Below are 27760 nucleotides of genomic sequence, written 5' to 3' on the forward strand. Positions count from 1 at the left end.
TAGTGTCATACAGGACTAACAAAGTGTTGTAGTGGACAACGAGAGTATGGTTGAGGACAAGACTGTATCATAGGGGACAGCCAATTGCATCCATAGTATTGCATAACTAGTTAAAATGTTAGAGTGAAATGATTGTTATATTTTATTATAGCTGCCCAAGAAAAACTGACCTAATACAAATAAGAATAAGAATGATATATTATTACTACTATTAGTAGTAGTAATAGTAGTAGTAGTAGTAGTAGTAGTAGTAGTAGTAGTAGTAGTAGTAGTAGTAGTAGTGAATTGTTTTCCTTTTTGGAAAGTTTCTTTGATATTAGTGGCGTTCCAGCACATTGCCGGTAGAGGCCGCTGTTTAGTCATGTCTTGCGGTCCCATGACTCCCTCCACCGGGCCGCGCAGGGTGACTTCCCTGTTTCCTGCTCTGGCCGCCACTTGACAGAGAGCTGGACGGCATGGAGGAGTGGGCTGTCGTGGAGGGGACAAGTTCTTGACCATTTGGTAAACTGGAAAACATACTGCATCCTGGTCTTACTTACATGAGCCACGGTGGCCTCCGGCACGTCGGGGGAGGCAGTTGTGCGAAGGAGCCGAGCAATAAGACAAGGCTGCGTTTTAAAGTCTCCCAAACCAGGAGGGTAAGTTCAAATGTACTTCTGTCTTTCGGAGTTAAACGCCATGCCGGTTTTCCGACAAGGCTCCTGCTTTAGTTTCATTCGTGTTGTGAGGAAAATACGTAGACAACACATAATAAAATACAACGGACTTGGTGTGTTTGAGGTTTGAGTGCAGTATGTGTGCGGGCTGACAGGACTGCCGTTCACACTTTACGGTGCAGGTATGGGAAGACCACGACAGCACAGTCTTTCAATATGGCACAGGTCTCTGAAGACAGCTTTTTAACAAATGCAATAGCCTACAGGTATTCAAATTCATATTGCATGAAACTTTTGCATGCGTCTCTTCAATTGTGCAACATGTTTAAATATAAAACATGATTTATTTTTATTTTTAAACAAACGACCAACATCCTAGCTGTTAAAATATAGATGTTTAGAAAAATAGATTATTTTTCTTACTGACAAAATAATGGTAAACCATATTTAGGCGTTTTTAAATACCCTTATTGTTCTAAAATACAATTATAGATCATAGTTCTGCTCAAATCTGCACTGAAGTCATCTGTGATAATTGTTCTGATAAGTTTCTGATTTACCTTTTAGTGTGTTTAATTGTAGCCTGCTTTTTGTTTTAATAATCTGACATTGTAATGCCCTTTAAACTGGAACACCGTGGAAATGCAGAATAACATAAAATATTGAATTGCTGTTTGTGCATCAGGTATCTCATCAGTGGCAGATAAGTGATGTACCCAGTTTGGCATTGCACACCAGTCTAGTAGCAAGTCTCTTGTATACCTATGAGTTGGTGTTTTGATGAAGTAATTACACAATCCAGGATTTCCAGATATTGCTTTTTTATGTTTATTTTCCAAGCTTTGTCTCTGTGCTGAAAATGAAACCAACCGGCCTTGATCAAGCACTGCACACCAGCAGTGAAAGTATAGTTTTCATTCACTTTGTCGTATTTGAATTTGAGATTTTGTGAATTAATGAAGTCACATTATGTTTTTGGAGATGTTTTGTGTTTCTTAAGCGACCACATTACGTGCCTCTGTGTTTTGGCGGTTGCTGAACCAAATCCAGTTATTGCTTTGTTTACAACCAAGTTTAACAATGACAAAACCATCTTTGGCAAATTTTAAACTGTATGAAAATTCACTTGCTTGCCTTCTAAAAAGGTTACCCTAGATCATAATTGTAAGTGTTATATTACTGACCTCTCCTTGACTTTTTCCACAAACAGTACAGTACAAATACAATCTAAATGAGCTGATTAACTTAAATAGTACAATGTGAATACTGTTCTTGTGGATGTTTGAAATATTTTAGTGTATGAAATGCGAACAGTGCTATCTCTGCATAGCTGTCTGTTAACCACATTACTGTAATTGACATGTCAATGTATTCACATAAGATAATTTGTAAAGGTATTCTCTTTAACAGGAAAATGAATAATTTGTGAAGGAAATCAATTAAATAGAGATTAAAAAAAAAAAACAACATTTAGTCTGATTGTAATACTTCATATCCCTAAGACCCATAGCACAGTATTTTTCAAATAAGTGTAAGTTTGTAAATTAATCATTAAGTGATTGTTAACCCCAAAATACTTTTTTCCCTCTCTTTTGCCTGCTTTGTAGTCTTGTTCATGTCCATGTCCTGACAAATAAACAAACAAGAAAACCATGTATCTGTTTTGTATTGCTGAGGCAAATCTAATACATGCGCATGTGTAATATAAAATGTAGCTGCAGTGGCTTATTAGTTAAAGATTTTGTGGAAAGGTGTTAAGTCAACCGCTGAATCCTGCTTATTCTCTTTGATGGGCAAAGTCCAGGGTGTCTTGAAGGCCATGTGTTAATGCCTTTGTAAATCATTTGTATAAGATGGGAAGTAGTAGACTGTATAGTTCTTCAGATCTTCTTTGTCGCCTTTTTTGTGAAGGAGAAAGACTGTTACCTTGTTCCATTCATCTGGGATGTTTTACATTATGGGACACTTTGTGAAAAGTTTTGGAAGTATCTTCTGCATTTGGTCTCCAGCTTCCCTCAGGATCTCCACTGTATCTTCAGGTGTTTTACCATTCTTCTTCTTTATGGCATAGCCAAGTCTTCTGCAATCACATCTGATATTTCACTTGTGTTCCTTAAGACCTCTTTTTCTTTACTGCTGTCGTCATTACTTTGTTTCTCTAGTATTCTTTTTTGTATTTTGATTGTTGTGCCATCATATTTTTTATGGCAATGATTTAATTTTCCTATTTGGAGATGTTTTTGCATGCTTTATGTTCCGGTGGTTTTTAATGGGTTCTTTATTTTGGACTTTGACTACAAGAAAGCATTTGATTCAATATACAAACTCCGTCAGGAGGGAAACATGTATAACTCTTATTAAACATATCTTCAACAATCTGACTCCACCAAGACATTGACAAGATCATGATCTACAAAGGAGTACATCAGGGAAACACAAACTCTACACAGCAACTCTTGAAAAAGTGTTCAAGACTTTGGACTGGGAAGAAAAAGGAATCAAGATCAACGGGAGCTTGTTTGAATAACTGACTGATTTGCAGAAATACCTGAAGACCTGCAGCTTCAAATTAAAGGACTCTCGAATGAAAGCAATAAAACTAGACTTAAAATGAAGTGGAGTAAAACCAAAGTCATGTTCAGCAGCTTTGTTAAATATAAGAAAATTGAAGCAGATCATCAGATACTTAAGGTCAAAAATTATGTCTGCCTTGGATAACAAATCAGTACAGATAAAGATATTATGGAAGAAAGAGTGAAATGGGTTGGAGTACATTTTGAAGAAACCGCACGCTGTTGAAAGTGAGACTTTACTAAGACATCTCTTCCCAAATCAATGTAAAAGAGAGAGAGTGTGTTCACTGGTGAGATCCTTCTGGCCCGGGCGGATGCTGCATTGAAGTTTAATGAGTAGCACCCCTGTTTTTGGAGCAAGGCTGTGCCAAGTGGTTTGTGTAAGGGGAGTGTCCCTGAATACCGGAAGCACAGTGTTGGAATTTGGAAATGTTCCACTGAAAGGTGTTGGTTGTGGGGCTACAGTGCACGGTATAAGGGTGTGATGGAAACAGACAGTTAATGAGCAGAGCAAGGAGGGAGATTGTACAAAGCCATAATAAACCAGTTCGACCGAAAGTCACGTAAAGGTTACCTTGAAACTCTAAATGTTTATTTTTTGCCACTAAGTGCAATGGCATTGACATTCTAAAATAAAATAAAGATCTTAAATTAAGTTTAAACTCTCATACTATAATACACATGGATTCCCCTTACCCAAACAGATGAAGAACCCGCTTTAGTCAATGCCTACTTGTGTGTTTTGCCTTTTGTTCTGACAGTGCATTCTCCCTATCAGTATTTGTCTATCCAATGTAGTTTTTTCACTTCCCAGAAAGTAAACTATCTTTTACTTGGAATAATGTCCACAGATATTTGTCCGGATCATTCACAAATATGCTCTGTGTTCTGCAGTTGTATAACCTTTTAGAATGAGGGAAAGGAATATTACTAATTATATGTGTGTTGCTAATTCTGTGGAAGAGTTGTGGTTGAATTAGGCTGTCTCATCAAGGTTCTTCTCACAAACACAAACTATCAGTTTATTAATCTTTTATACACAGTTCTGCTTTTCTTTTCCAAAAATAAATCTAGCACGTTCATTTATTATAATTTTTTTCCTGCTTATTATTTTTTTTAACTTCATTCACTTGATTTCAGTATAGCCTGCACTCGTAATTAATAATGCAGTATCAATTGGAGGAATCGGAATTGACAGATACATATGATATTATAGATTCTGTAAACCACTCCTCTGATAAAAGATGATGCCATGGCTGATTTAACCTGTTACAGCTTAGTAGTCCTCCATAAAATATATAAATGGCTCAAAGAAGCTATATACATGTCTGTATAGTACTGTAGTGATTATTATACAATTTTGGACTAAGCTTTTCCATCTTCCTGTTTGCCTCAGTGTGTAACTATGCTTAATTATATTATGTTATTTAACTTGCCAGTTAAGTACTGTGGCTGAAATAGTTTACTATGCTTTCATTGTAACCCGAGCTAATATTATAAAATGTAAGTTATAGTATAATGTTTTTATTTGGGCCCTGAAAGAGTTTTACTGCACATATAAATGTATATGGCTGAACTGATCTGATATGGTGTTAAGTCCACAGCAGTGTCAGTTTTACAAGTATGATCAATTGCTGGCACTAGCACCTTGCAATTGACCCTCCTACCTCTGACTAGCTGTAATACACATTGGTCGCTTTTTACAATTTGAAGTTCAGCAAGACGTTGTGTATTACTGGGTACCTCCCAGTCCCAACAGTACCATTTCTAGGTGTGTCTGACTTCTAATAATGTTTGAACACATCTTAAATTATTTCCATCCACCACACCTTATTCCATAGAATAACATCAGCATCAAAGAAGAGATGGAAATCAACTTCTGTGTTATTTGATATTCGACTGTTTTCTTCCTGTTTCCCTGAATGCTTAGACTAGATTCAGATTTAAAAAAAAAAGTTTTTTAGATTGTTATCTAGACAGCCTAGATCTAGACAGCCATACAGAACAGGTGGGGAGATTTATGGGGATGTTTACACTTTGTAATTTCACACAACCATTCTACTGAGAGAAAACCATGTTTCCCCAGAGTTTGTGCCTATTCCCTCACAGCACAGGCAACATTAGTCTACTGATGAGAAATTAATATTTAGTTTGTGACATAACTCTTACAAATCTGTTGACATAACTGAATTGAAATGGAACTCAGTGTCTCATTGAGCAGAACTATGTTGACTGTTGCTCAAGAAGATGATAACTGGAAAGGCTTGTCATATTCCTGGGCAATTTTGAAAGCCCTAAGTAAATAATGTGCTGGAAATGTTGTTGAAATGCTGGGAAAAATGTAATTCAGTATAATTGGGCATACTGCTTGGCAGCTATGTTTTTTGAACCATTAGTAGTGAAAGCCCACCCTTCAAAGCTTATTATTTTTATAGGAGAAACGCATCATTTCATGATTCCATCCAGCTGTTTTTCTGAAAGATTGAATGTCGTACGCCCCTTATTTTTCAGGGGAGGAAGGGGTCAGAGTTATTTTTTCATTGGAATGTTGTCACAGTAATGCCATACTACCAAACACCACTCAACATCAGGGATGTTTTAACACACTTTTGTTTTTTGTAAGTCATAATCATTGTACTGTAGAACACCAAAAAGGACAAACTGATGGCATGAAAACAAATGTCACCGGCTTAAGAAAATTGTCAATATACAAGTAATGTATATTCATAATAATTAAATATAATGTATTAAACATTCAAATGAATGTAGGCTAATTATCCTATATCTAGTTCTCACAATGTATAAATTAGGAAATAAATGATTTCATATCACATAGGCTAAATGTTTTCATTTAATAATGCAAAAATGTCATATCATTAAGTATAGCTGATTTTCTTGGCAAAAATTATGCCAACAAACTTATTTTTTTAACACCATTCATTCTAAAGACAACACAGCTATATCTATATCTTACAATAGTAGGACTAATTCTTAAATAAAAATAAAAACTTAAACTTAAAAAAGTTTATACGGAGGATAAATATGTGTGGTTACTAATTAATATCGGAAGTATTATGCCTGCATATTTTTGTTTGTGATTTCTTTAAAAATGTAATTCTCAATAATTGATACAAATTCCTTGCCTTCACTTTCTGCAGAATATATGTTTGCCTCCTGACTATGGGATCCTCAGACAACTCAAAACATTGTGTTGTGCAATACATAACCTTCCTAATTTAGTTAGACATTTACTTGCATGGTTACAAAATGTTCTTAAACTTATTACGATACATGGTTGGATGTTTTATTCTGTGTGCTGAACTAATATTGTATTTCCTGGTTGAGGAAATGGTCACATGGCTTGATGCATTACTTAGATTTCATTATTTGAGGAAACCTAAAATGTCTCATTCTGTGGCTCTGGATCCTCTGTGCTGGTATTCTGCTTGTGTGCATGACTGATTGAGTAATCAGCACATTTCTCTGTTTACTCTTGAACTGGTCTCGGTTAGAATTAGTTTCATGTACCTTATTCGAGATTCCAGCTTTCACATTTGAGCTTTCAGCTCTCTAGTTTCAAGATTACATGTTATTCAACTTTTATGTGAAAAAAGGGAATTTTACTTTTAACAACATAATTGAATAAGCAACGGCCAATTAAATTATCCCATGATCACCATAATTGTGCTTAAAACCAACATTGTTTAGTCTCTATAATATCTGACAGCTGGTACAATCAAAATGCAGATGTGATTTTGTCCCATAGACAATGCCAGATGAAAACAGTTTAATTAAATCAAAGACAGTGGATCGTTATAATGTCACTTAGGTACCCTGATTTATGTCCAGAATAGAATTAACCCCTTTAGAACAATGACCATGGTTCTTATTTCTGAAGGTCTGTGCTTCCCGGATTGTTCTTATTGACATGATACTTGTATATTTCAGGTAATAATGATATGGGTGTATGTTACAATTTTGCTCTTGAAAGAATGAGTGCTTCTTCACTATCCCCCTAAAGAAATGTATAGCCTAGATTTATTGTATGCAGTCATGGCACATAATGTTGAATATTTTCCCGAATCTTCAGCTGTGGGCTCATTTTAAAATGCACAACAGGCCTCACACAATTCTCAGTGTTCCAAACTGTAAGCAAATGACAAGACTAATTAAAATAAATGAGGGCTATACTATGTTTACAGTACAGTATATTTTATCTTTGGAATTCACCCACAACCCCCTTTGAAATACGCATCTCAGTTTGTCAATTAAATTGAGAACTTTCCATAACGTGAGAGAGTGTTAGTGAAGAGGCTCAGTGTAGCATGATCTAATGCATAGATCAAAAAACCTAAAAAGGAAAAGCTGGTCTTCTTGAATGGAATAAAAGAGTTTGTGTGATAGTCTAATTTTATTAAGTGTGGGTGTTATGAGGTCAGTGCATGCTCTTTTACACCATATGCACAGAAACCATGTGACATACTTAGATTTGAATTCTTAATTGGGACGGAATGTAAATTAACAGCCATCTAAACACAAGTTTTCTTATAGCCTTAAAATACCATTTATCAAATGGGTCTATTGTTGTACATACTGTAAGAATACAAACATTGTATGCATTTATGTTTTCTTGCCCACAAAAGTGAAAGGAACATTATTGTTCTATTTCAAACTTCATTGTAGAAATTCTAATGGGAGCAAAGACATTTTTTTCAGACTGAGGCCTAGTCTTTTCCATTTGACAATAGATGGCCTTTTGAGCTATAAGGGTGAAAACAACATGCTGTCCAGTTTCCGGCTGGAAATGGGAAGTTATGTTATTCTAAACAGGAAGATGGATGTTATATAATCTCAACAAGATCTAAGAAGATTATCTCAGCTTTCATTTGGGCCCTAATTGCACCTTTCCAAGTGCATTAGAGATAGTGTAACACTGCTACCAGAATGAGTTGTATAACCGTGCCTAATAAAACAATTTGTATGAGGTAGAAACATTTGTTGAAAAAATACAGTGCACCAAGGAATATTGTCCTTTATTTAGTAATTCTGAGACCATGTGGTTTGCTATTAAAAGGTACAAACAACATTCAAAATATTGTGTATAGAAGGTTCCATTTATTGTACCCAGATTCCAGAAGCAATTAAAACATAATGTAACATGTATTTTAACACCATGCTTCCTACAAAGAGCTGCATGTAGATGTAGTCAATCTGGTTAAGCATAACATACTTTTTCAAGGTATAAACCTGCATATTGGCAAGATAGTATTATTGAAGCAGCGGTGAATCTTGGGTGAACAAAAAGAAAGTAAATAGCCAATAATCAAACTGAAAGAATCCTTACAGAAAGCAAATAGTGGGGTTTCGGGAAAATAACAAATCGTATTTCTCCATGTTGCTTTCTCTGTTCAAGTAATACAACAGCAGTTTTTTGCTCATAGTTTAGATCTGCCTTTTAATTGATTTTTTTTTTCCAGTAAAAGGTTGAGGTCCATCTCTTCATTTCCCAAAACAGTCTTATACAGCATGTTTTTCATAAACCTGGTGGGGTATCTACTTTGAGCTTTTCCAGAGGAGAGGATTTTTAAACAAGAAATAAATTACCAGTGCACCATCTAATGATTTGCCCCCCCGTTATGTTGCATGTCACTATTGCTCTGTTACGAGTTCATGTATGTGAGCAAAAATGATCAACCACAACACCACCTTGAAACAAATGCACAGTGCATGAGTTATACTGCAGCCTTTTAAAGTTATCAGAAGGAAACTTGAAAGACAATCACCTTTACTTTAGGAAGAAAATAGCTGCAGCAAAGTGTCGATTTTTTTATGCTGTAGTAGAGTATTACCTTTTTGACCTCAGAAAATTTGCAATACTCGACTGGCCTTCAAATCTAATTTCACTTCCGCATTGTGATTATTCCACATCCTCCTGCAATGTTCAAAAACGGAAGGAGAGAATCTGAACAATTCCAACTTTTTTTCTTCTTGTAGCCAAATTGAGAAGCTGCATCATGTTTCTTTTTTGTTTGTTTTTGTTTTTTATAATTAATTTTCCTAGTTCTGTTTTTAATTAATTAGTTTCCTTATTCACACCCTTTATGTTAAAAAGTGATGGGATGAATGAGTAGACCTAATATGGGTTGAGTATCTAGAATGATGATCAAAATGCTTTATCATGTGGTGCCAACCTGTTTCTGCATATTGTAGCTGGATTTAATAGGCAAACCAGTAAATAGAACTAATCATTAACATCATTACATTTTATGACTTTTTAAAATAAAATATTTTTTTACATGCAACATGAAGAACTGCATTACATTTGAAGAGGGTAATGCCGTTCTTGCATAAAAAACAACTCCTAAAGTAATTTATTTTAAATAAGAACCTTTACTATAGATGTCACACTGGTATCCCTACTGAAAAATGCATTTTACTGAACTTCATATATAATGAAGAAAACATGGGTGCACTCCATTCTACATAATTTATAGAAGAACTCCATATTGATAAAACCAACATAGATGAGTGTTTGAAGGTTTTTTGCACCTTATTTACCAGCTGTCATTACCATTACTGTAATCAGGATGTGAAAGAAGGGGGGGGAAAGTCAGGTCACAATCAGGTGTACAAAGTGCAGTTTGAGGGAATCAAAACAGTGTGCTTCCTTGTTTTGGGGAGCTGTACTTTCAGGTCTTATTTCTGCTGATTTACTGAAAACCCTGCCTCAGAGTGTGGTGTGCTGCAGTTTTCCCTCTGTGCTGTGAGGTAAAGAAACTTACTGTATGGTTCAGTTGGGCTTTGTCTAAGTTCTGTATATTCATGGAAAAAGTTAATAGCATTAGGCCTAAGCATTACATTTTATTGTACAACGGCTTCAGTTTTTCTTAAATTATGACAGGTGTCTCTTCTGTTTCTGCAGCTGGATTAGTTTATTTTAATTGGTTTAAATCTGAAAGAAGTGTTCTCTGTCAGCCTCCTCACAGTGCATCCTGGGAACTGTCTTGTGTCAGGGCTTTTGTGGGGTGCCACTGTGTTTACTGCTTGCTTCCAGAACTCCAGAAGAACTGTCATATCAGGTCCTTGTTATATGACCACACCAAGAAAATATGTAATTGCTTCCTTTATATTTATCAGCCATAATTAAATGACTTCAACAGTATTGAGATATATGTAGTCTAGTACTGTACAGTTTATCAGTATGATTTTAATTAAAAGTTTGAATATATATATATAGGGGAAGTGACCCAATTAAGCCCACATACCACATAAGCCCACTTGCTCTTTTATTTTGAAATACAAAAAAGACAGGACATTTTAGAAGGATGATCTGTTTTAGAGCAAATGCACAAAGTTGTTATTGTCATGTTTCTTTTTATTTGGAGCCAATCTCATTTTTTGTTCTTGAGTTATGTATGACTTTGTGCTGCCACTGTGCAGCATCATTTTTAGAAGTCACCCCAAAACTTTGTTTTATGAGGGGCCTCCCAATAAGCAATTTTTCTGGAATTTGGTGACCACACTTGGTGAATATTGATAAGAATTATACAATTAAGAGATTAATAAATCAAGTGAAACCTTATATGATGAATGTGCTTGGTATTTAAAAGCACTGTTTTGGGACACTGTCAGAATGATGGTCACACAAATAGATGCAATAGAACACAAATTGAGAAACTGTTGATGACCATAGTAAATCAAAGCATTTTAGAAGCTTCTTCAGATAAAACAATATTTAATGATCTATCAATTATTATAATAAAGTTTAATTGTTTTTGTCATATGGGCATAAAAGGAACAGCGCCCTTGAAAAGCCTATTAGCACATGGCTTTAAAGCAAAATAATTATTGAATGTGTTCTACCAACAATAATATACATGGTCTAAGTCTAAAAAAATAATGTATTTTATTTATTTCATGTTTACATTAACTCGATATAAAATTATTGAGGTTAATGCTTCTCCGGCTCCCAACTCACCTCACCCACATCCTCCAGCCACTGGACAAGACAGTATTTGGTGAAGTCAAAAGTAAGGATGCACCCACATGAAAATTCTGGGCCGATGCTGATAACTGATATTTTCCTATTATTTACTGACCTATAGAACGAGAGCAGGTTGAGGGGGAACTGCATTGCAGTTCGTGTGCATCATTCCTTTTGAGTACACGAGTAGAATAGATCAAATTGGATGCTTAGTTAGACGCAATAAAAGCCGCACCATCAGACAGAAATATCGGTCAGAAATATCGGCCATTTTAAAGGAATCCACCAATAGCTGATATAATATTTTTTGCCATAACGTCCCGATACCGATCGGTGGCCAGTTGATCGTTGCATCCCCAGTCAATAAGTAATGGAGGAAAGAACTGCACTGCTATTCTGGTGTTAGCAGGGACAACATTCGAAAGGAGGAATTCCCTGTAAAACATGATGTGCTTTCCATTGCACTCAAGCCAGAAAACATAATCGGTGGCTTTGAGAGCACTGGAATATTCCCTGTGAGCCAGAGCCGGGTGGACAGACAAGTGTCCACAAATCATGCTCCATTTTCTGAAGCACCTGTGCAGACTTCCACAGACCCAACAGCCCCGGCCCCAACCCCAACAACCAAGTACAATAATTCCATGTGATGGAAATTAGAAATACAAATAAAAATACAATTTTAATTGGTTAGGTTGGTTATTTGAGGTCTGAATTCAATAATCTATCAAATATGAAGTGCTTAATCAATACAATTTGATGTATTTACTGTTAAAACTCTTGTGGGCTTATTTGGGACACGTGGGCTTAAAGGGTTCATATGTACCTTATAAGCCCACTCCGGAATAATTTAATTTAGTCAATTTATGACAAAATCTATCAGAGAGAAATCTTTGATTTAATACCCACTTTATTGGGAAGAAGTTCACATATTTATAAGAAAACATGCAAAACTTTGGTGGGCTAAATTGGGTTACTTCCCCTATATATATGGTCATATATTAAATGTTTATTTCTTTTTCCCCACCACAATTCACAGAATGATCAAATAGAATTGGTGTTAGTTGGAAAAGGAGATGTTCTGAAACTTTTTGCTTGTTAGGTTCATGTTACTGGAGGGAAGTGATTTCTGTGTATTCTGAAAAAGTTCTTCAGTTTAGCTCTGTAAGAATTATCTGCATGCTTGGGCATGAATGCGTACCAGAAGAGTGTGAAAAGCTCAGCAGGAGTGTTCTCTCTCTTGCTCTCTTTTTTTTTTTTTTTTTTACATTACCAAATATTTAGTGCAAGTCAGAGCAAGTTCACTAAGCCTATTTCCGTAGGCAGTTAGCACAAAACCTTTTAAACAGGATTTGTAATTAACATTTTGCATTATTTATTAATCATGGCTGTTAAAAGAATAGATAAAAGATAAAAGAATGCTGATAATACAGATCGAAGGCTGATGAAAAGTGACTTTTGTCTGTTATGTATGAATTAGTAGCTGCAGTATCCAGATTGCCTGCAATGCGATTAACAAACATTTTTGGGTCAGTCCTTTTAAAAGTAATGTCCTGTTCACTTTAAACATAGTCTTGATGATTATGACAGTACTTTGAACTGTCTTTCAATTTGTTAACATCAATTCCATGTTTTGCCCAAGGCTTTCAGAGCAACTAACCAAAATTTCTCAGGAATGTTAAATAACCTGTTTTGCTGTCAGTCAACATTCTGATGATGCAGAATACAAATGTATCCTAAAAACACATGAAACACAAACCCCATTGTGAAAGTTTGACTTGATCAAGGATCACTGCTCTTGAAAGATCCATTCTTGGCTATCTCAGTATTTCCTTCCCTTCAGTTCCATTGGAAGGGATTTCAAGATGACAAAACTGGGATTTCTTTTGCATAATGTATTCACCTCTTAATGATTCACAGCAGGACCTCCTTGACAGCTTCTTTTATGGCAAATATGCAGAGCATTGTACACTTGAAAATGCAGGCTTGCTAAGAGCTTTGCTTTATCAGTAGAACTGGTGAACCCACATTTACAGCTTGTTCAAGAAACACAACTCCATGTGTAAGCTGCAGCATGTAATATGCTGATCTTGAGATAATTCTTTGAGAGCTGATAGACAGTGGTCATCATGCTTTGAGAGCTGACAAAGGCAATGCCAACAGTAAGACACTACATAGAAATACCTTATCAGCAGAATAAAGAGCTTTATTGACTCCTATTTAAGTAGTTTATTTTCATTGATTTAAGATTGACAAGGTTTTTGAAGCAGTATCTGAAATTGTTTAGATGTGAACCATGTACTGTAAAGAGAAGTCTCTTGTGTGTCACTTTTTTCCCTCATATGGATTGCAAGCAGGACAGTAGACCTGTAGTAATGTAAAGTAATTCACTATTAAAAGAGATTGACATGGGTGTTTAGCTAATTGTTTTTTGATGGTCACTATGGAAGCTGCAGAGAGGAGGCTACGAGTAGTAGCCTATTCTTTCGTTCTTTGGGAGAGGTAATGCATTGCCTCTAATAGGCTGTCTTTCAGACAAGGCAAGATCGGGCCTCATTAGTGACTTTGACTGTTTTGGCATACTCTCTGTATCCCAGAACCCCACCAGAACTTGTGTGGATTCAGTTCAGTGGTCTTTAGTAAGAGACACTAATTCACAGAGACAGAAAAAAATCATATTTATTTTCTCCACAGAGTGCCATGATGGGATGTGAGCATTACGTGAATGGGCAGTGCTTGACATAATCTGAGTCGTGAAACCTGTGCTGTATGCCTGACCTGTGACCTTTTGCTGCCGATTGTTACCCGACTGTGAGAGCAGACACGATGGAGGAGAAGCCCAGTTGCCCCAATGTCAGCATTCCCTGCTACAATGAACAGAGAGACAAGAAGAAGCGGTACACTGTGAGTGCAACATCATGCTTCTGAGGACTGTATTTTATGACACACTTATAACAGTGCCTGCCCACAAAATATTCTGGAGATCCTGATGGTTTGAGGCAAATTATTTTATGGGAATATAATCAATATTATGATGTTATTGTGGCATCTGGTTGGATGCAAGTCATTTCTAAAGGTAACAAGGATATCCTGTTATGAACATGTGGCTCATACAGCACAGCCATATAATGACTTAATCCACTTTATGTATCCTTAGTGTATAGCCTAAAATAACCCTCCATTTAATCAAGGGCACAGTATGAAATATCTTGATCCCTAGCAAATGCTGAGTAGTGTTTCATTGTATGAATGCATTTTTTGGTAGCTGGTTTTCCAACACTTCTGCCCTTTCGTTACATTTTCTTAGCAACCATAGGAACACCATACTGTTAATACGAATACAGTCTGAGATCCAGCATAATCTATATTCCCCCCACAATATATATAATCACTTGAACTGAGCAACATAGTTTATATGGGTGCCTTTTTGTTTGTCTCTAAAACAAAAACCTATTTTTATTTCCAGGTCTACAAGGTAATGGTGTCTGTTGGAAGATATGAATGGTTTGTGTTCAGGAGATATGCAGAATTCGACAAACTGTACAACACCGTGAGTAGCACTAATGTTTTTGAATATCTCACAGATTTGTTATTTTTGCATATTTCAAGGAGCCTGTAATCCAGTTTCACAGAGTACTTGAATGGTTTACTGGTGTGAAAGATGTTGTTCAATGCCTCAAGCCATTGGTTGCTTAATTAAAACTCAAGTTATTGGGGTGATCGGGTGATTGCCAAAACTCAGATTGAGTAATGCTTCCGCTTTTAAGAGCAACAATACAGTAACAGTTCCACTGAATTTCCTTGCACATGTGAGTACCAGGTGAACCTATTTTTCGTTTGTGTTCCTCTTTCATTTTGGTTAAATGAATTGTAACCTGTAATATATGAAGAAATGTCCGGTGCCTTTTTGTGTTGTTTGGTCTTGAAAAACACCACACGGCACTCAGTAATGGGTTCCTGTTAAGAAACGTTTTGGGTATGGATTCAATTATACTCCCAAGTTCACTATTCTGCAGCGATCAACACCAGAGGCCATTTAAAATCCTTTGCTCTAGCGACACAGTAGAGAATAGCAGATTTATCAGAAGTGGTTTTCTGTGTGTAATTACTATTGTGCAGATGACAAACAAATGACTAAAGAAATGCTCAGGATCAAAAAGGAGTTAAAGAGTTAAATTGTTTTGGCTGAAAGACCTTCCTAAGGAAATTCCTGTGGGAAGAACTGAAGGTTAGTTGTGGTCCAGCTACCTCAAATAATAGAAGTGTTACTGGCCTCCATTTCCTGCATCATCCAATTAAAATGCAAACTCTCTGAACATCCGAGTTAGGGTCTTGACAGTCCCAGCACATAGTGAATTGAAACTGTAATTTTAGGATAAAAATAGTACTCTTTCTGTTTTTCCCCCCTGCCCTTTTAAACATGTATTTTCCCTCTATAGCTAAGGAAACAGTTTCCATCCATGAACTTGAAGATTCCAGCAAAGCGAATATTTGGAGACAATTTTGACCCAGGTATTTATTTTGTTATAATTAATATTACTAGTGAGTGTATCCAGCTCAGTTTTTTGTTTGTTTGAGTCATGAGCGAATATAAAGTGAATATAACCTAGACAATTGCACTTCATATTCAAGGAACAGCATTGCAATATTATTTGAAAAGATCAACCAAAATACTTTTTCTGGTGTACCACAAAAATATACAACCTGTGGCCTGCATATTGCTATAGAAGAGATGTAATCTGTCTACTGTTGATCAACTAATTGTCGTTCTCTGTTCATTAAGATAGTTTTTCTTTTTTTTCTCTGAGCTTTGCAAAAGCCTGTTTCTATTATATAAAGGAGTTCTTTAAAGTCATTCAATTGCTGCAGAAAAACAATGTATCCATTCATCATACTTTTATTCCTCTAAATGAAATAATTATAAAATGAAGTTAGCTCGTTTAACAGACAGTACTATCATCATGAAGACCGTATTTACCAATCTGGTGTATGTTATTGGAGTCTGATGCCAGTAAATGGGCAAATGTTGACTGTGATGTAGTTTACTTAGAATTCATTGCTTTCCCCAATGTATATTCTTAGCAGCCTTGAAGTATCCCGCATATTTATTATTCAAAGTACAAATCCTGGGGAAGAAATGTGGGTTGTTACAGTTCAATATAAACGGAATGTTTAACATTAGGTACGTTCATTAAAATGGATCCTGTGACAAAAATATATGCTTCTGATAAGGCAACAGATCTATAGTACACATTTGTGATTTACAGTCTTCAGAGAAGGAAAAAATTTAAATAAAATACTGTATGCAGATTAAATCCACACACTGACATTGTGGGCAGTCACAGATTTTTCCACATTATCTGATACAAATCTGCTATCAATTACTGGGTTTGTAACTTTTGATTTGCAGGTGGAAGAAAGTTTTTGTTAATCCAGGCCCTTAGATTGTTTTTCTCTTTCATACCAGATATTGTGTGTGTGTTTGGGTGAGTGGGTGGGGGGTGCTCTTAGGCCTCTTCTGATTATGCTGGTAGTTTCTTTGAAGTGAAAATGTACATGCATCTGCACATTTCTCTTGATTTTTGAATTGCGAGACAAGTGGCCCTTCTCTGTAATTGATGCAGATATTAAAGATTTTCCAAAGGACATGTGTTGAGGATGACAGGCTTATAGTTGCATTTGTAAATACATTTTGAAGACACTTGTGCTAATAGAGGTCCTGAGTAATAGGTGCAGGGAGTAGTTATAACACAGAGAACATGAACTCTCTTCTTATCTAGACCCACAGCAAGATTATTTTCATACATGATGTTTTGGAGTTAGATTAGCTCACTATTTTAACACTCTCTATTGTGAATTGTGTATATTGTCTATGGGGCAAATACAGTGAGACTGAAAATAAAAGCTTGAAATGGATCAGCTATTTTTATTTTGAGGTTGTAACACTGTAATTTGGCCTGAGGTAATATAGTGTTCTGTGAGTGACACCTCATTATCATAACGCAAATGTTCTTCATCAGAATTTATAAAGCAAAGAAGAACAGGGCTCCATGAATTCATTCAGAAAATAGTCTCGCATCCTCCGCTAAGCAACCAGTAAGTATGATGAATTTTCTTCTTTTTCATTGTAGTTATTAGGATTGAGTATACTAATTATATGAAATAAAACATGTTTTAGGGCATTACACATTTTACTGAGATTAAATTGACATTGACAGATTTTTGACTAATATGTATCTTACAATTGTAAAAGAAAGCCAACTCAGCATACAACAAGCATCTAAAAAGAAAGTATTATACAGAAATATCCTTTTTTTCCTTATACATTCAAATAGGTTGGGTAATCTTCAGCCCAGTACAATCCTTGAATTGTACATTGAAGTCTCTTCCTTGTCTTTCTCATTGTCTCCGTAAAGTTGAGGCAGTGAGGTACTGGGAACAGTAGGGGTGTATCTGTTTGATTCCTTTTCAGTTGTTGTTTGGCTCATTTGTTTAATTAATTTCCCCTTCAGTTAATGTCTAAAATCTTATTTTGTATTCTCCTCAGAATGGAAATGCATTATATTTGATACCTTTGTAATGTGCTTAAATTATTGTCAGCCAGTGTGCTTTATTATACTGGAATTTGGTATCAGTTGTTTTTCTGTGGTTGTTTTCCTCACCTCTTCTTTTAGAATGTGAATCATACAATCATTATCTTGTTTGTTTTTTCAAGGAAGAAAGCCCTAAATCAATAGTATGACATACGAGTATCGTGTACGGTTGCGTATTCCAAAGCAGTAAAACCAGGATGCCAACATGATCAGATTGCTTTGTTAAAAGACTTAAATCTGTGATGGACTTTGCACTTTCTTTAAATTGTTATTGAGCTTCTGCACTTTGCAAAGGGACTGGTTACAATTTAAGAACCTTTTACAGATAGTTTTATTTTATTATTTATTTACAGCAATCAGTCTCTTAAGAAATGTTATATCATTTTCAGTTCTATAGTTCATGTCAGTCATTTTCATATGTGGAGATAATGTTTTGAGGGCAATAGTAATAGATTTGTCTACAAAGGGGAAAGGAAAATTCTCTAAATAAATAAATAAATAAAGTAACAAGTAAAAGTTTCCCTTACTGGAAAACAGCTCTAGAAATACAGTACATTCTGTGTGGATTGCTTTAACTTGTATGTCTTCAGGCTGCATTATTTCACAACACTAGTGATTCTTCATGACTTCATTTTTGGCTTCCAAAATTCCAGTAGTCTTGTTTTTGAGTTTGTTTTAAGCACATTCACAATCAAGGCTATAGGTTAATATTAACTTAACTTAAATGTTAACTAATAAAACTAAAAATCTCCCTAAACATTCTAAAACAACATTAAAAAATATTCTGTGCAGTAATATATAAAAACAAAAACTGAAACTGAAACTTAATCTCACCACTGCATCTACAAAGGAAAGGCAAAAAGAAATACATTAGAAAAGAACAAAGCTAGTCAGTAAAGTTTCTAAACAACAGTGACATTTTATCACAAAGAAAAGTCTCCTGCCTCAGTTGGCTCACCCCCCCCCCCTGACCGCTGTGCTCCCTCTCCATCGACAGTCCTGATGTCAGAGCTTTTCTCCAGATGGACAGACCAAAGAACCTCAGTGATGCCTCGGAGGATGAAGAAGAAAAGGTAAGCAAAGGCCTAAAGCATATACAGCATAATAAAATAAACAATTTACTGAATCAGAATTAGAGAGAACTCTTGCTGTCTTATATTTTGCAAGTAAAAACAATGCAGTTCTTTATTCAAATCGTGTTTTTGTGAAATGTTTCAGGACTGAGGAAACATGCTGCACCTTGCACTGTGTTACTGTAATAGAGTGAAAATAATCACTGCATGCTTTTGCTCTTTGTATATTTTTATTCATCCATCTTGCTATTTTGATTTTTAGACATGACTCAACCTAGCATGGACATCTTTTCACCTCTTGGTGGAGATTTCTTATTTCCACCCTTTTTGAAAATACATTCTAGACAATAAAATTTAAGAAGCTGTTATATCGTTACAATTATTTCTTCCCTTTCTTTTTATCAATTGTGTCTCTTCTATTTTTATTTTTGTGCCACCAGTGAAAGGGTGAAATCTAACATTCGGAGCAAATAATCTGCTCCTGGGATGGCTAGGAATGTGTGGAATTCTGTCTGAATGCTTCCATTTGAGATTGTTTGAAATGACCTGATCGGCACAAATGCCTAAGTGTTCAAATGTCTTAATGACATAATTTCTTTTTAGAGTAACTCTACCTCCAGCAATATAAACCTGGGACCATCTGGAAATCCACAGTAAGATTAAGCATATTCCTGTTTTTATTACCTCTTGTATTTGATTTTGTTTCCTCAAATGAAAACATCGCTTTCCATACTACATTGCTTATTATCATTCAATCTTACTCCTCACAGGAATTGAAAACCTACATTTTATTTCTTGTAAATTATGTCTTGACTGTTCATTACTGCATCCGTTGCATTCTGCCAGCTATTCCATCTCAGTAATGATTAGCTGAATTCAATTCATCCATGTTTATATGGCAACAAAAACAGTATGGATTGTTCATAAAGAGTACAGTGTTAAACACTTGCAGGGATAGAATGAACAAAGCACCAGCTGTGGCAACAGCATGTCAGTAAAGTAACACCAAAATTACTGATATACCATTCATTCCAACCATTTACCTCCTGGAAATCTTTATTTTTCTGCATGCAGTTCTGTTCTTGTACTCCATGGCAAGGGTTATGGACAGAACTTTTAGATAGAGTAATTAGTTGGTAATATATTTATGTCCCAGTATTCAAGAATAAAATAAAATAAATAATACAACATAATCCACATCAGTATTTTTCTACTTTTTTCTGTACTCCAGATCCCTAATGTGTTGCTGAATGCTATTTCAAAAAATAGCTTTTGTTCTTGAATCCTAATTGTACTTATTTTGTCACTTATTTCAGTGCCAAACCAACAGACTTTGACTTCCTAAAAGTAATTGGAAAGGGGAGTTTTGGCAAGGTATGTATGGAAGCAACTGTTGTAAAAGTGGAATAGGAGAATCAAGAGCCTGTATCACTGCATCTCTGAATTGTTGTTGCAGTAATAAATTAATCCCAACCAAAATATTGTTTATATAAAATGCCCCTCCTCATCAATGATAGTGGGACCATGACTAAATAATGACTCAATTCCTGTCACCAGCTGTCATCAGAAAGGAGCTATGTTCTTATTAATTCTGTTCTTTTGATCTACTGAGGTTCTGCTGTAACTTACACATTCTGGGACTTAAAAGCATTCGATGTGTGAGGCATCAATATCAGAATAAATAAAGTGGATCACTAGGGGATTCTGTAGGGTATTTATTGAAAAGGTTTTTACTCCATGTGTTTACTGGAGTGGAAACCATTATATTTATGTATGCTACTGGTGACATTTTGGAGCAAGACGATCAAAACGTCTCTCTCATTGATGCTCTAACCCGTCTTCTTTGCTTCTTATTGGATCAGCAGATGGAATTTCTATTTGGGAAGTGAAAGGTGCACTTCTTAGTTTCCCCTTATAGTTTCTGGCAAACTTGTCTGTTGTGTCTTAAAAATCGGTAATTAAATGTTGTTATTTTTCTCATCAAGGTTCTTCTTGCAAAACGTAAACTGGATGGGAAATATTATGCAGTCAAAGTCTTACAGAAAAGGGTCATTGTGAACAGAAGAGAGGTAACTGATGCATGTGGAAGCAATTGTCTGTGACAACTTTTTAAATATATATTCTACGTGTATATTTATACTTGGCATTGCTTTGTTTTTCTCCCAGCAAAAACACATCATGGCCGAACGCAATGTGTTGCTAAAGAATGTCAAACACCCATTCCTGGTTGGATTGCATTATTCGTTCCAGACAACTGATAAGCTTTACTTCGTTTTGGATTTCATCAATGGGGGAGAGGTAAAAAGCTTCTTATTTTTTAATGTACTGTTATGAGTCATCTTTGGAGGAACAAAAACAATTAAGAAATGCCCCGAGTGGTGCAAATTAGGAAGTTCATTGTGTAATACGGATACTGGTCTTGGACTGGTCTTGGCTTACCATTTCTTAATATTATGTTTTCAGTATTACTATACCACTAATACTAGTATTCATCATATATGTCTGATTTGGTGTTCCTTGCTTAAAAGTGCATGCTGGGCCAGACAGAACTGAATGATTTTTCCTTAATGGTGGTTCTGGCAATGCCCTGGAGAGTGGGAATGACCAACACTGATGATAAGCTTATACTGGCTGTTGTTTAAGCATATCTGCACACATCTTTGTTTTCTATGTGTAGTAGAGACAATACTGGCTTTGTTAACTACAGTTTTGTAGACTTATTACAGAGCTCCTTCGGCCTGTCTTGTGTATCAGCTCCTTATTTAGCGGAGATAGTGTATTGTTTCTTCAGTGCAAACTAGCAGTTAAAAATAGACTGTTACACCTACAAAGAATTCCCATTGTTCTGGAAGTTTCTAATGAAGACTCCCAACACGGCAGCTGTAATAGCAATTTATAATAAATGAAGAAAAGGTTTTCCATCTGGATACAAGCCCTTTAGTCCTCCCGGCTGTGGTGTAAGTTAAAATGGTCAGTGTGGGAGATTTATTCACAGATTGGGATCAGTGAATTAGCACCACTTCATGCTGTGTAAGCAAAGCTAGCTGTATGAAAATATTTTATTAGTATTTTCATAAATGCCAATCCAGTTCCTGGTGGTTACATTTCTGATTTAGACAGGATATTGTTAGTTTTCTGGAATCTTTATTCACTTAAAGTTTCAAAGGCCAGTTTTGTCAAAATATAAGTGTTTTGAAGCCGCTCAGGTCTGTTGCTCTGTATTTTCAGCTGAATGTGCCTTTGCTGTTACATATTAATATTTGTGTTTTTCGTGGAAGGAACATTTTTGAGTCCCTAATTTGTATCTGGTGTATTTTTATCCTCCTTATAATGCCTTATTCTTCCTGGAAAATAGGACATCTAAAACCACAAAAGATCTCCAGAGTTTCTGTGTTTCACTGCTGAGCGCAGTTTCATACTTACCTAGGAATGTACAGAAAGGATGTGTAGTGTGCCATCGGGCAATACTACACTAATTGACTGGCTCGACAACAGAGAGGCAGATGTGGTGTTGCGAAAGGGGTTTTTACTCATTTTCTCAGATAAAGATACAATACTTAGCAGTTGGAAGTGAAAGGCCTTGTTCCCTGTCATTCTCCCAAGTGAATCTCAATGTTAATTACATTGAAATAATGAAAATAAGTAATTTCAGTATGTTTTGCAGAATGTCTTGCAGTGTGTCAATGGCTCCACTTGACCAGCTGTCCCCCATCTAATTTCAGCTCTTTTTCCATCTACAAAGAGAGCGCACCTTTCCAGAACCCAGGGCCAAGTTTTACATTGCAGAAATGGCAAGTGCACTCGGCTACCTGCATTCACTGAATATTGTTTACAGGTAAATTCCATGTATTTATTTAATCATTTGAAAACAGACGTTTTTGTAAATTTCTATACATTATTATTTTAGGTTAAACCTGTTAGCAAAAGGGCATATTCAGTAGATTAATAAGGCACCCAAAACTAGCCATTTTCTGGTATTATAAGGCCTTGTCTGATTATAATTTTCCACTGGACAAATGTCCTAGATAATCTGAATGTTTAACCTGTGCTTCAGTGTTTACACTGCTGAGGGGTTTATTATTACCTTGTGTTTTTTGGGCACATTTTGTTTGTCTTCCCCAAACAAATATGGGGAATATGCCAGGAAGTCCTGCAGTGTGGACAGGTAGTCCTCCCACTAAGGCAAATTAGTTTTTCTTCTACCTAATGTTATAATGATGTCTCTGTGTGGCTGCTTGTGGGGGACAAGGTGTGCCAGTGGGTGACTTGTGATAGTCACCATGGAAAAAGTGTGTTTAGGAGTGTTTCCTGAGAAAATGAATTATGAGCTGCTTATGAGCTCTGAAAAGAAAATCCTCACCACTTTCTTTCTTCTTAGAGACTTAAAAAGATCAGTAAATAATAACAGAATCGTACCTAGGTTAAAGCATGTACACGTGTCACAACTAGCAGGAGCAGTCAATCCAACATCTAGAACTTAAACTGCATATTGCAGTGACTGGTGTCTTGAAAGCAGAACTCTTAAAGTTTCAACACCTGTTGTGATCTGAAGTTCAATGGGTTTTGGTTTAATGCAAACTTACTGTACTTAGATGAAACAATGTGGTGATTGTAGATTCTTTGCTGTCTCTGTCAAAAGAGGTTGCTGTAAATAAGTCAAAGCAAGTCCGTAACCAGCCGTTGACCTAACACTGCAGGGTGGGGAGAGGATGCAGTCTTTGTTTCTTAATGAATTGAGGATTTTCTGCTTTTATTAGGGATTTGAAACCAGAAAATATTCTGCTCGACTCCCAAGTGAGTACACAGTTAAGCATTTGATGTACTGTATTTTATCGTGTAGTTTTTAAGTTCTGACTGTCAAAGAACCTATCCCAATGTTATAATTAATAATGCTGTTTATATTTGACAATAAACTGTTATTAATTGTTTAATGTAATTTTAGGTCAATGTGTACTGCTTGCAGATGTTGTTCAAGTACTGCAGTAACTGTATTCTATATGTAACAGCCTTGCATTTTAGATTATTTCTAATGGAAAAGAAAAATGTTAAATACTTTGGCAGTACTGAGCCTTTTAAACTGAAAACAAACAAAAAAACATTTATATACGTTTACTTACAATATTAAAGTTTATTACCCTGTAGTAAACTCAGATTATGATAACTGAAAAAAACCCCTCAAGAATATGTAGAAAATCTCTGTGGGAGGCGGTTGACATTAGACAGTCTTACAGGACAGCAGCAAATTCCTGTAGACAATACATGGCTTGTCTGGATGAAGATAATTATAAATGCTTTTGCCGTTTGCCTTTTTTTAAAGGGACATATCGTTTTAACTGATTTTGGACTGTGCAAAGAAGGCATTTCTCGAGATGAGACTACAACTACGTTTTGTGGGACACCTGAAGTAAGTGGGTTTTTTTGTTTGTTTTTTAATACATATTTCATCAGTGTCATTTTGATATCCACAATTCTACCTTTTTACATATTTTGCTTTACCTCAAGATTTTCTCTGTATGCTTATTCAGTAGTTTTCCATATGCCCCTATTATTATAATTATAATAATAGCCTACAATATAACATTAAAAAGCTTATTTTATATTCGCATTTTGTTATATACTCTCCATTTAACAAATATCAATGTGATGATGTCATATTTAATTGTAGCTAAACTATATGCATGATAGAAACAAACGATATCCCACTCGGGTGTTACAAAGGAAGTGTTCGAAATTATTTACAAAGGTGTACTTTTTGTGAAATTGCCAAATTCTTAATGACACTTTTTAAGGCAACACCTAAATGCCAAAAAGCAAAGCATCCTATAGAAAGTTTTTTATTTTATTAATTCCATTTAATTTAATTCCCTTTATCGTTTTTTTTTTTTTTTTTTTTTTCCATCTCTAATTATAAATGGACAATCTTATTTGTCAGTAACCCCTTCTGGGTGATTCTTGATATAATTATTTTTAATTATGTACATGCACTTCTGATGAAGTCCAAGCTGGTACTAGTATTATTGTTTTATGTAAAACATCATGAAAGTAGTGACTTTTTTTTGTGTTGGTGCTTTTTCTTTTTAATAATATTGGATTTTATTTTTTGATTGCTGCATCTCATTTCAATTCCAGTACTTGGCACCAGAGGTTCTGATGAAGCAGCCCTATGACAACACAGTGGACTGGTGGTGCCTGGGCTCTGTGCTCTACGAGATGCTCTATGGCCTGGTAAGACTGTCTTGATGATAACTACAGCTTTAAGATATCTTAGCCAGTACAGGGTGCATTTCTCTTAATGTCTTCAATTAACATTTACTGTGAGGTAAACTGCATTCTGAATATTGTTTCTGCTCAGCAGTAACGTGCATAAGAAATTAAGCCAACCCCTTGCCTTTCACTAGGAGGCTGACATGCAACTGACTTTGCCAGGTCTGTTACAACACTGTATGTAACACTACAGTTTTGAACTAATTTTAAAGCAATTCATTTAAAAGAGTCTTCTTCTGTCACCATGGTTCAGCTCAGCATCAGTGTCCATTTCATGACATTACTCCAACTCATCTGTAATCTCAGTCTTCTATTCATTGGTCTTCACTGGACTGTTCGTCCCCAATGGGTATTGAATATATTGTGGTCTCTGAAGCAGCCACATGCTTTCGTTTTTCATAACAAATGCCCTCATTCTCATTGACAGCCATGCACTCCAGACAAAACTGAGCCCCATAAAAAAAATCTTGTAATAATTTAACCAAATTTTGTAACAACTGAATGTGTTCTCTGTTGTGTTTGCTTTTCCTGCAGCCACCGTTCTACAGTCGAGACACTCACGAGATGTATGATAACATCCTCCACAAGACACTGACAATGCGACCTGGGGCTTCCAGCACAGCCTGGTCTATCCTGGAAGCACTGCTTGAAAAAGACCGGACGCAGAGGCTGGGCTCCAGAGAAGACTTTGTAAGTGTAGGAGGACCTCCCCCTAGTGGCTTCAGAATAACTGTAACGTTGTGGTATTCCCCAGCTCAGTACCCTAGTTTCCCACACTCAATGTGTCCACAAGTTCTGTCTTTCTGAACTGTTAAAACAAAATACCCCACTTTCCTTTGTTACCTAATAATGTATTTTTTTTTTTTTTTTGTGCAAATGGGAGCACTTTCATTTCCCCAAATGAAACACCATGGCTAGCAGGAACCTTGTTGTTTTGGACACTGTAAAAATCCCACTTACGATGGTAACTGCATGATAGTCAGGGTAATCTTAATAAGTGTAGTTTCCATCTTTTGAAATACTTGTAAATATTTCAATATGAGACTGAGTGTTGATTAGTGTGACCTTTATTTAATACATTTGATTAATGATTAGGCTATGAATGTTTTTTTGTTTCACAGAATGAGATCAAAAGACACTCCTTCTTCAATTCTATTAACTGGGATGACCTTGAGCAGAAAAGGATTCCTCCTGCTTTTAATCCAAATGTGGTATGTAGTCTGTTAGTGGTTATAGTTCATTCACATTTTCAGTTTTTCTAAGCTACTGTCTTACTGGTTTCTTACAACACTACATTTTAACACAGCAAGGAATGTGTGTTTCTACCACTTTTCTTATTGTCTGTTCTTTCTGTTCTATTACTGTCTTTGAGTGGATTGAAAAAGTATTTCAGTGCTAATAAGCTGAAGGAAGTATACACTTTCATGTGTGGTTTGACACATTTGACAAAACGTGTTATGACTTTGATACCAGACTAAACTCATTCTGAGGATTTGACCTTTTGGGACAGATATGCAGCACAAATGTTTATTGAGATGGATGAAGCTTTTTAACATAGACGATCTGTGATGTAAGGAACACATACCTAGAAACAAGTTACAAATAGTTTTGCAGACGTTTTGTTGATCACATTACTGATTTATTTTATAGAACTCTCCAGATGACATTGGGAATTTTGACACAGAATTTACTGAGGAAGTGGTTCCAAACTCTGTGTGCTTTTCTTCTGACCACTCCATCTTCAATGCCAGTGTTCTGGAGGCAGATGATGCATTTCTGGGATTTTCCTATGCTCCGCCTTCTGATGACTCTTTCCTGTAAAAACAGACCGGAAATCTAACACTGGTTCTGTAGGTGTTTCTTTCTGCAAAACATCAAGCTCCTACTCAAAGCTTAAATCGTGTAAATGGACTTTTCCTAAAAGGGATGAATTTCTCTTGTCTATAGGATCATACCTTTAGATCAGGAAGCCAAAGCCTTTATATTGAGTAAGCACTTGTGAATAAAGTTTATACAGCCGAATGTGTCAGTGCATCATTTTAAAATGAACCTCTGTTGAATATGAAAGATTATTGAAATATGAATTTCACACAAGTATCCTACAAAGAGCATACTTAAGTGTGGGTCCCATATTATGGGATGAACTGTGCATAGGCTAGATTTTACAGAAACTCTCATCTCATTGCAGCAGTTACTAGTCTCTCCTAAAATTAGGAGAGGTACTGTAAGAATGAAAGTTGAAAGCAGAGACATTCAAATTAACCTATGCAGTTTATATTTAATATTGTTGTAGACATTATACATCCAAGACGCACATGTATGCTTGTATTCTAATGTCTCACAATTTTATGTCTGTTTTGCCTGTACCGAAGCAATATTTTTGTCTTTCTATAATATGCCAAACTTTAAACATGTCTGCCTTAAAAGTTGGATTTATAAAAAATGTCTCTATGAAAACAATCATTTTAAGACTTCTTAATATGCAATGGAAAATACTGGTACATCAATACATTGCACTGTAATGCAATGATATTAATGGTTTCAAACATTTTAAATTAAAAGTATTTATATAGATATATACAGACACACACTGTAAACATTAAAGGACATGTTATAATGA

At 35.7% G+C, this 27760-nt stretch overlaps 1 protein-coding gene across 1 annotated transcript; it reads left to right on the top strand.

Annotated features, from left to right (window-relative positions):
* The first annotated feature begins 414 nt into the window (after positions 1-414).
* sgk3 (serum/glucocorticoid regulated kinase family member 3) lies at positions 415-27760 on the top strand. Its single transcript, XM_066720636.1, has 17 exons — positions 415-638; positions 13905-14114; positions 14677-14760; positions 15650-15722; positions 17231-17306; positions 18801-18876; positions 19480-19529; positions 20193-20250; positions 20862-20945; positions 21043-21174; positions 22599-22711; positions 23634-23670; positions 24194-24280; positions 25006-25101; positions 25675-25830; positions 26262-26351; positions 26791-27760. The coding sequence occupies exons 2-17, from the start codon at positions 14037-14039 to the stop codon at positions 26959-26961; spliced, it is 1461 nt and encodes a 486-aa protein (XP_066576733.1). The 5' UTR covers positions 415-638; positions 13905-14036; the 3' UTR covers positions 26962-27760.

This window comes from Amia ocellicauda, chromosome 2 (assembly GCF_036373705.1).
Source record: "Amia ocellicauda isolate fAmiCal2 chromosome 2, fAmiCal2.hap1, whole genome shotgun sequence".
Lineage (NCBI taxonomy): Eukaryota > Metazoa > Chordata > Actinopteri > Amiiformes > Amiidae > Amia > Amia ocellicauda.

Excerpts from the sequence above, each read along its gene's own strand:
- sgk3 (XM_066720636.1), top strand. The coding sequence starts at position 14,037 with ATGGAGGAGAAGCCCAGTTGCCCCAATGTCAGCATTCCCTGCTACAAT. Across the intron at positions 14,761-15,649 it reads TCGACAAACTGTACAACACC|CTAAGGAAACAGTTTCCATC; the intron begins GTGAGTAGCACT and ends TTCCCTCTATAG. Across the intron at positions 17,307-18,800 it reads CATCCTCCGCTAAGCAACCA|TCCTGATGTCAGAGCTTTTC; the intron begins GTAAGTATGATG and ends CTCCATCGACAG.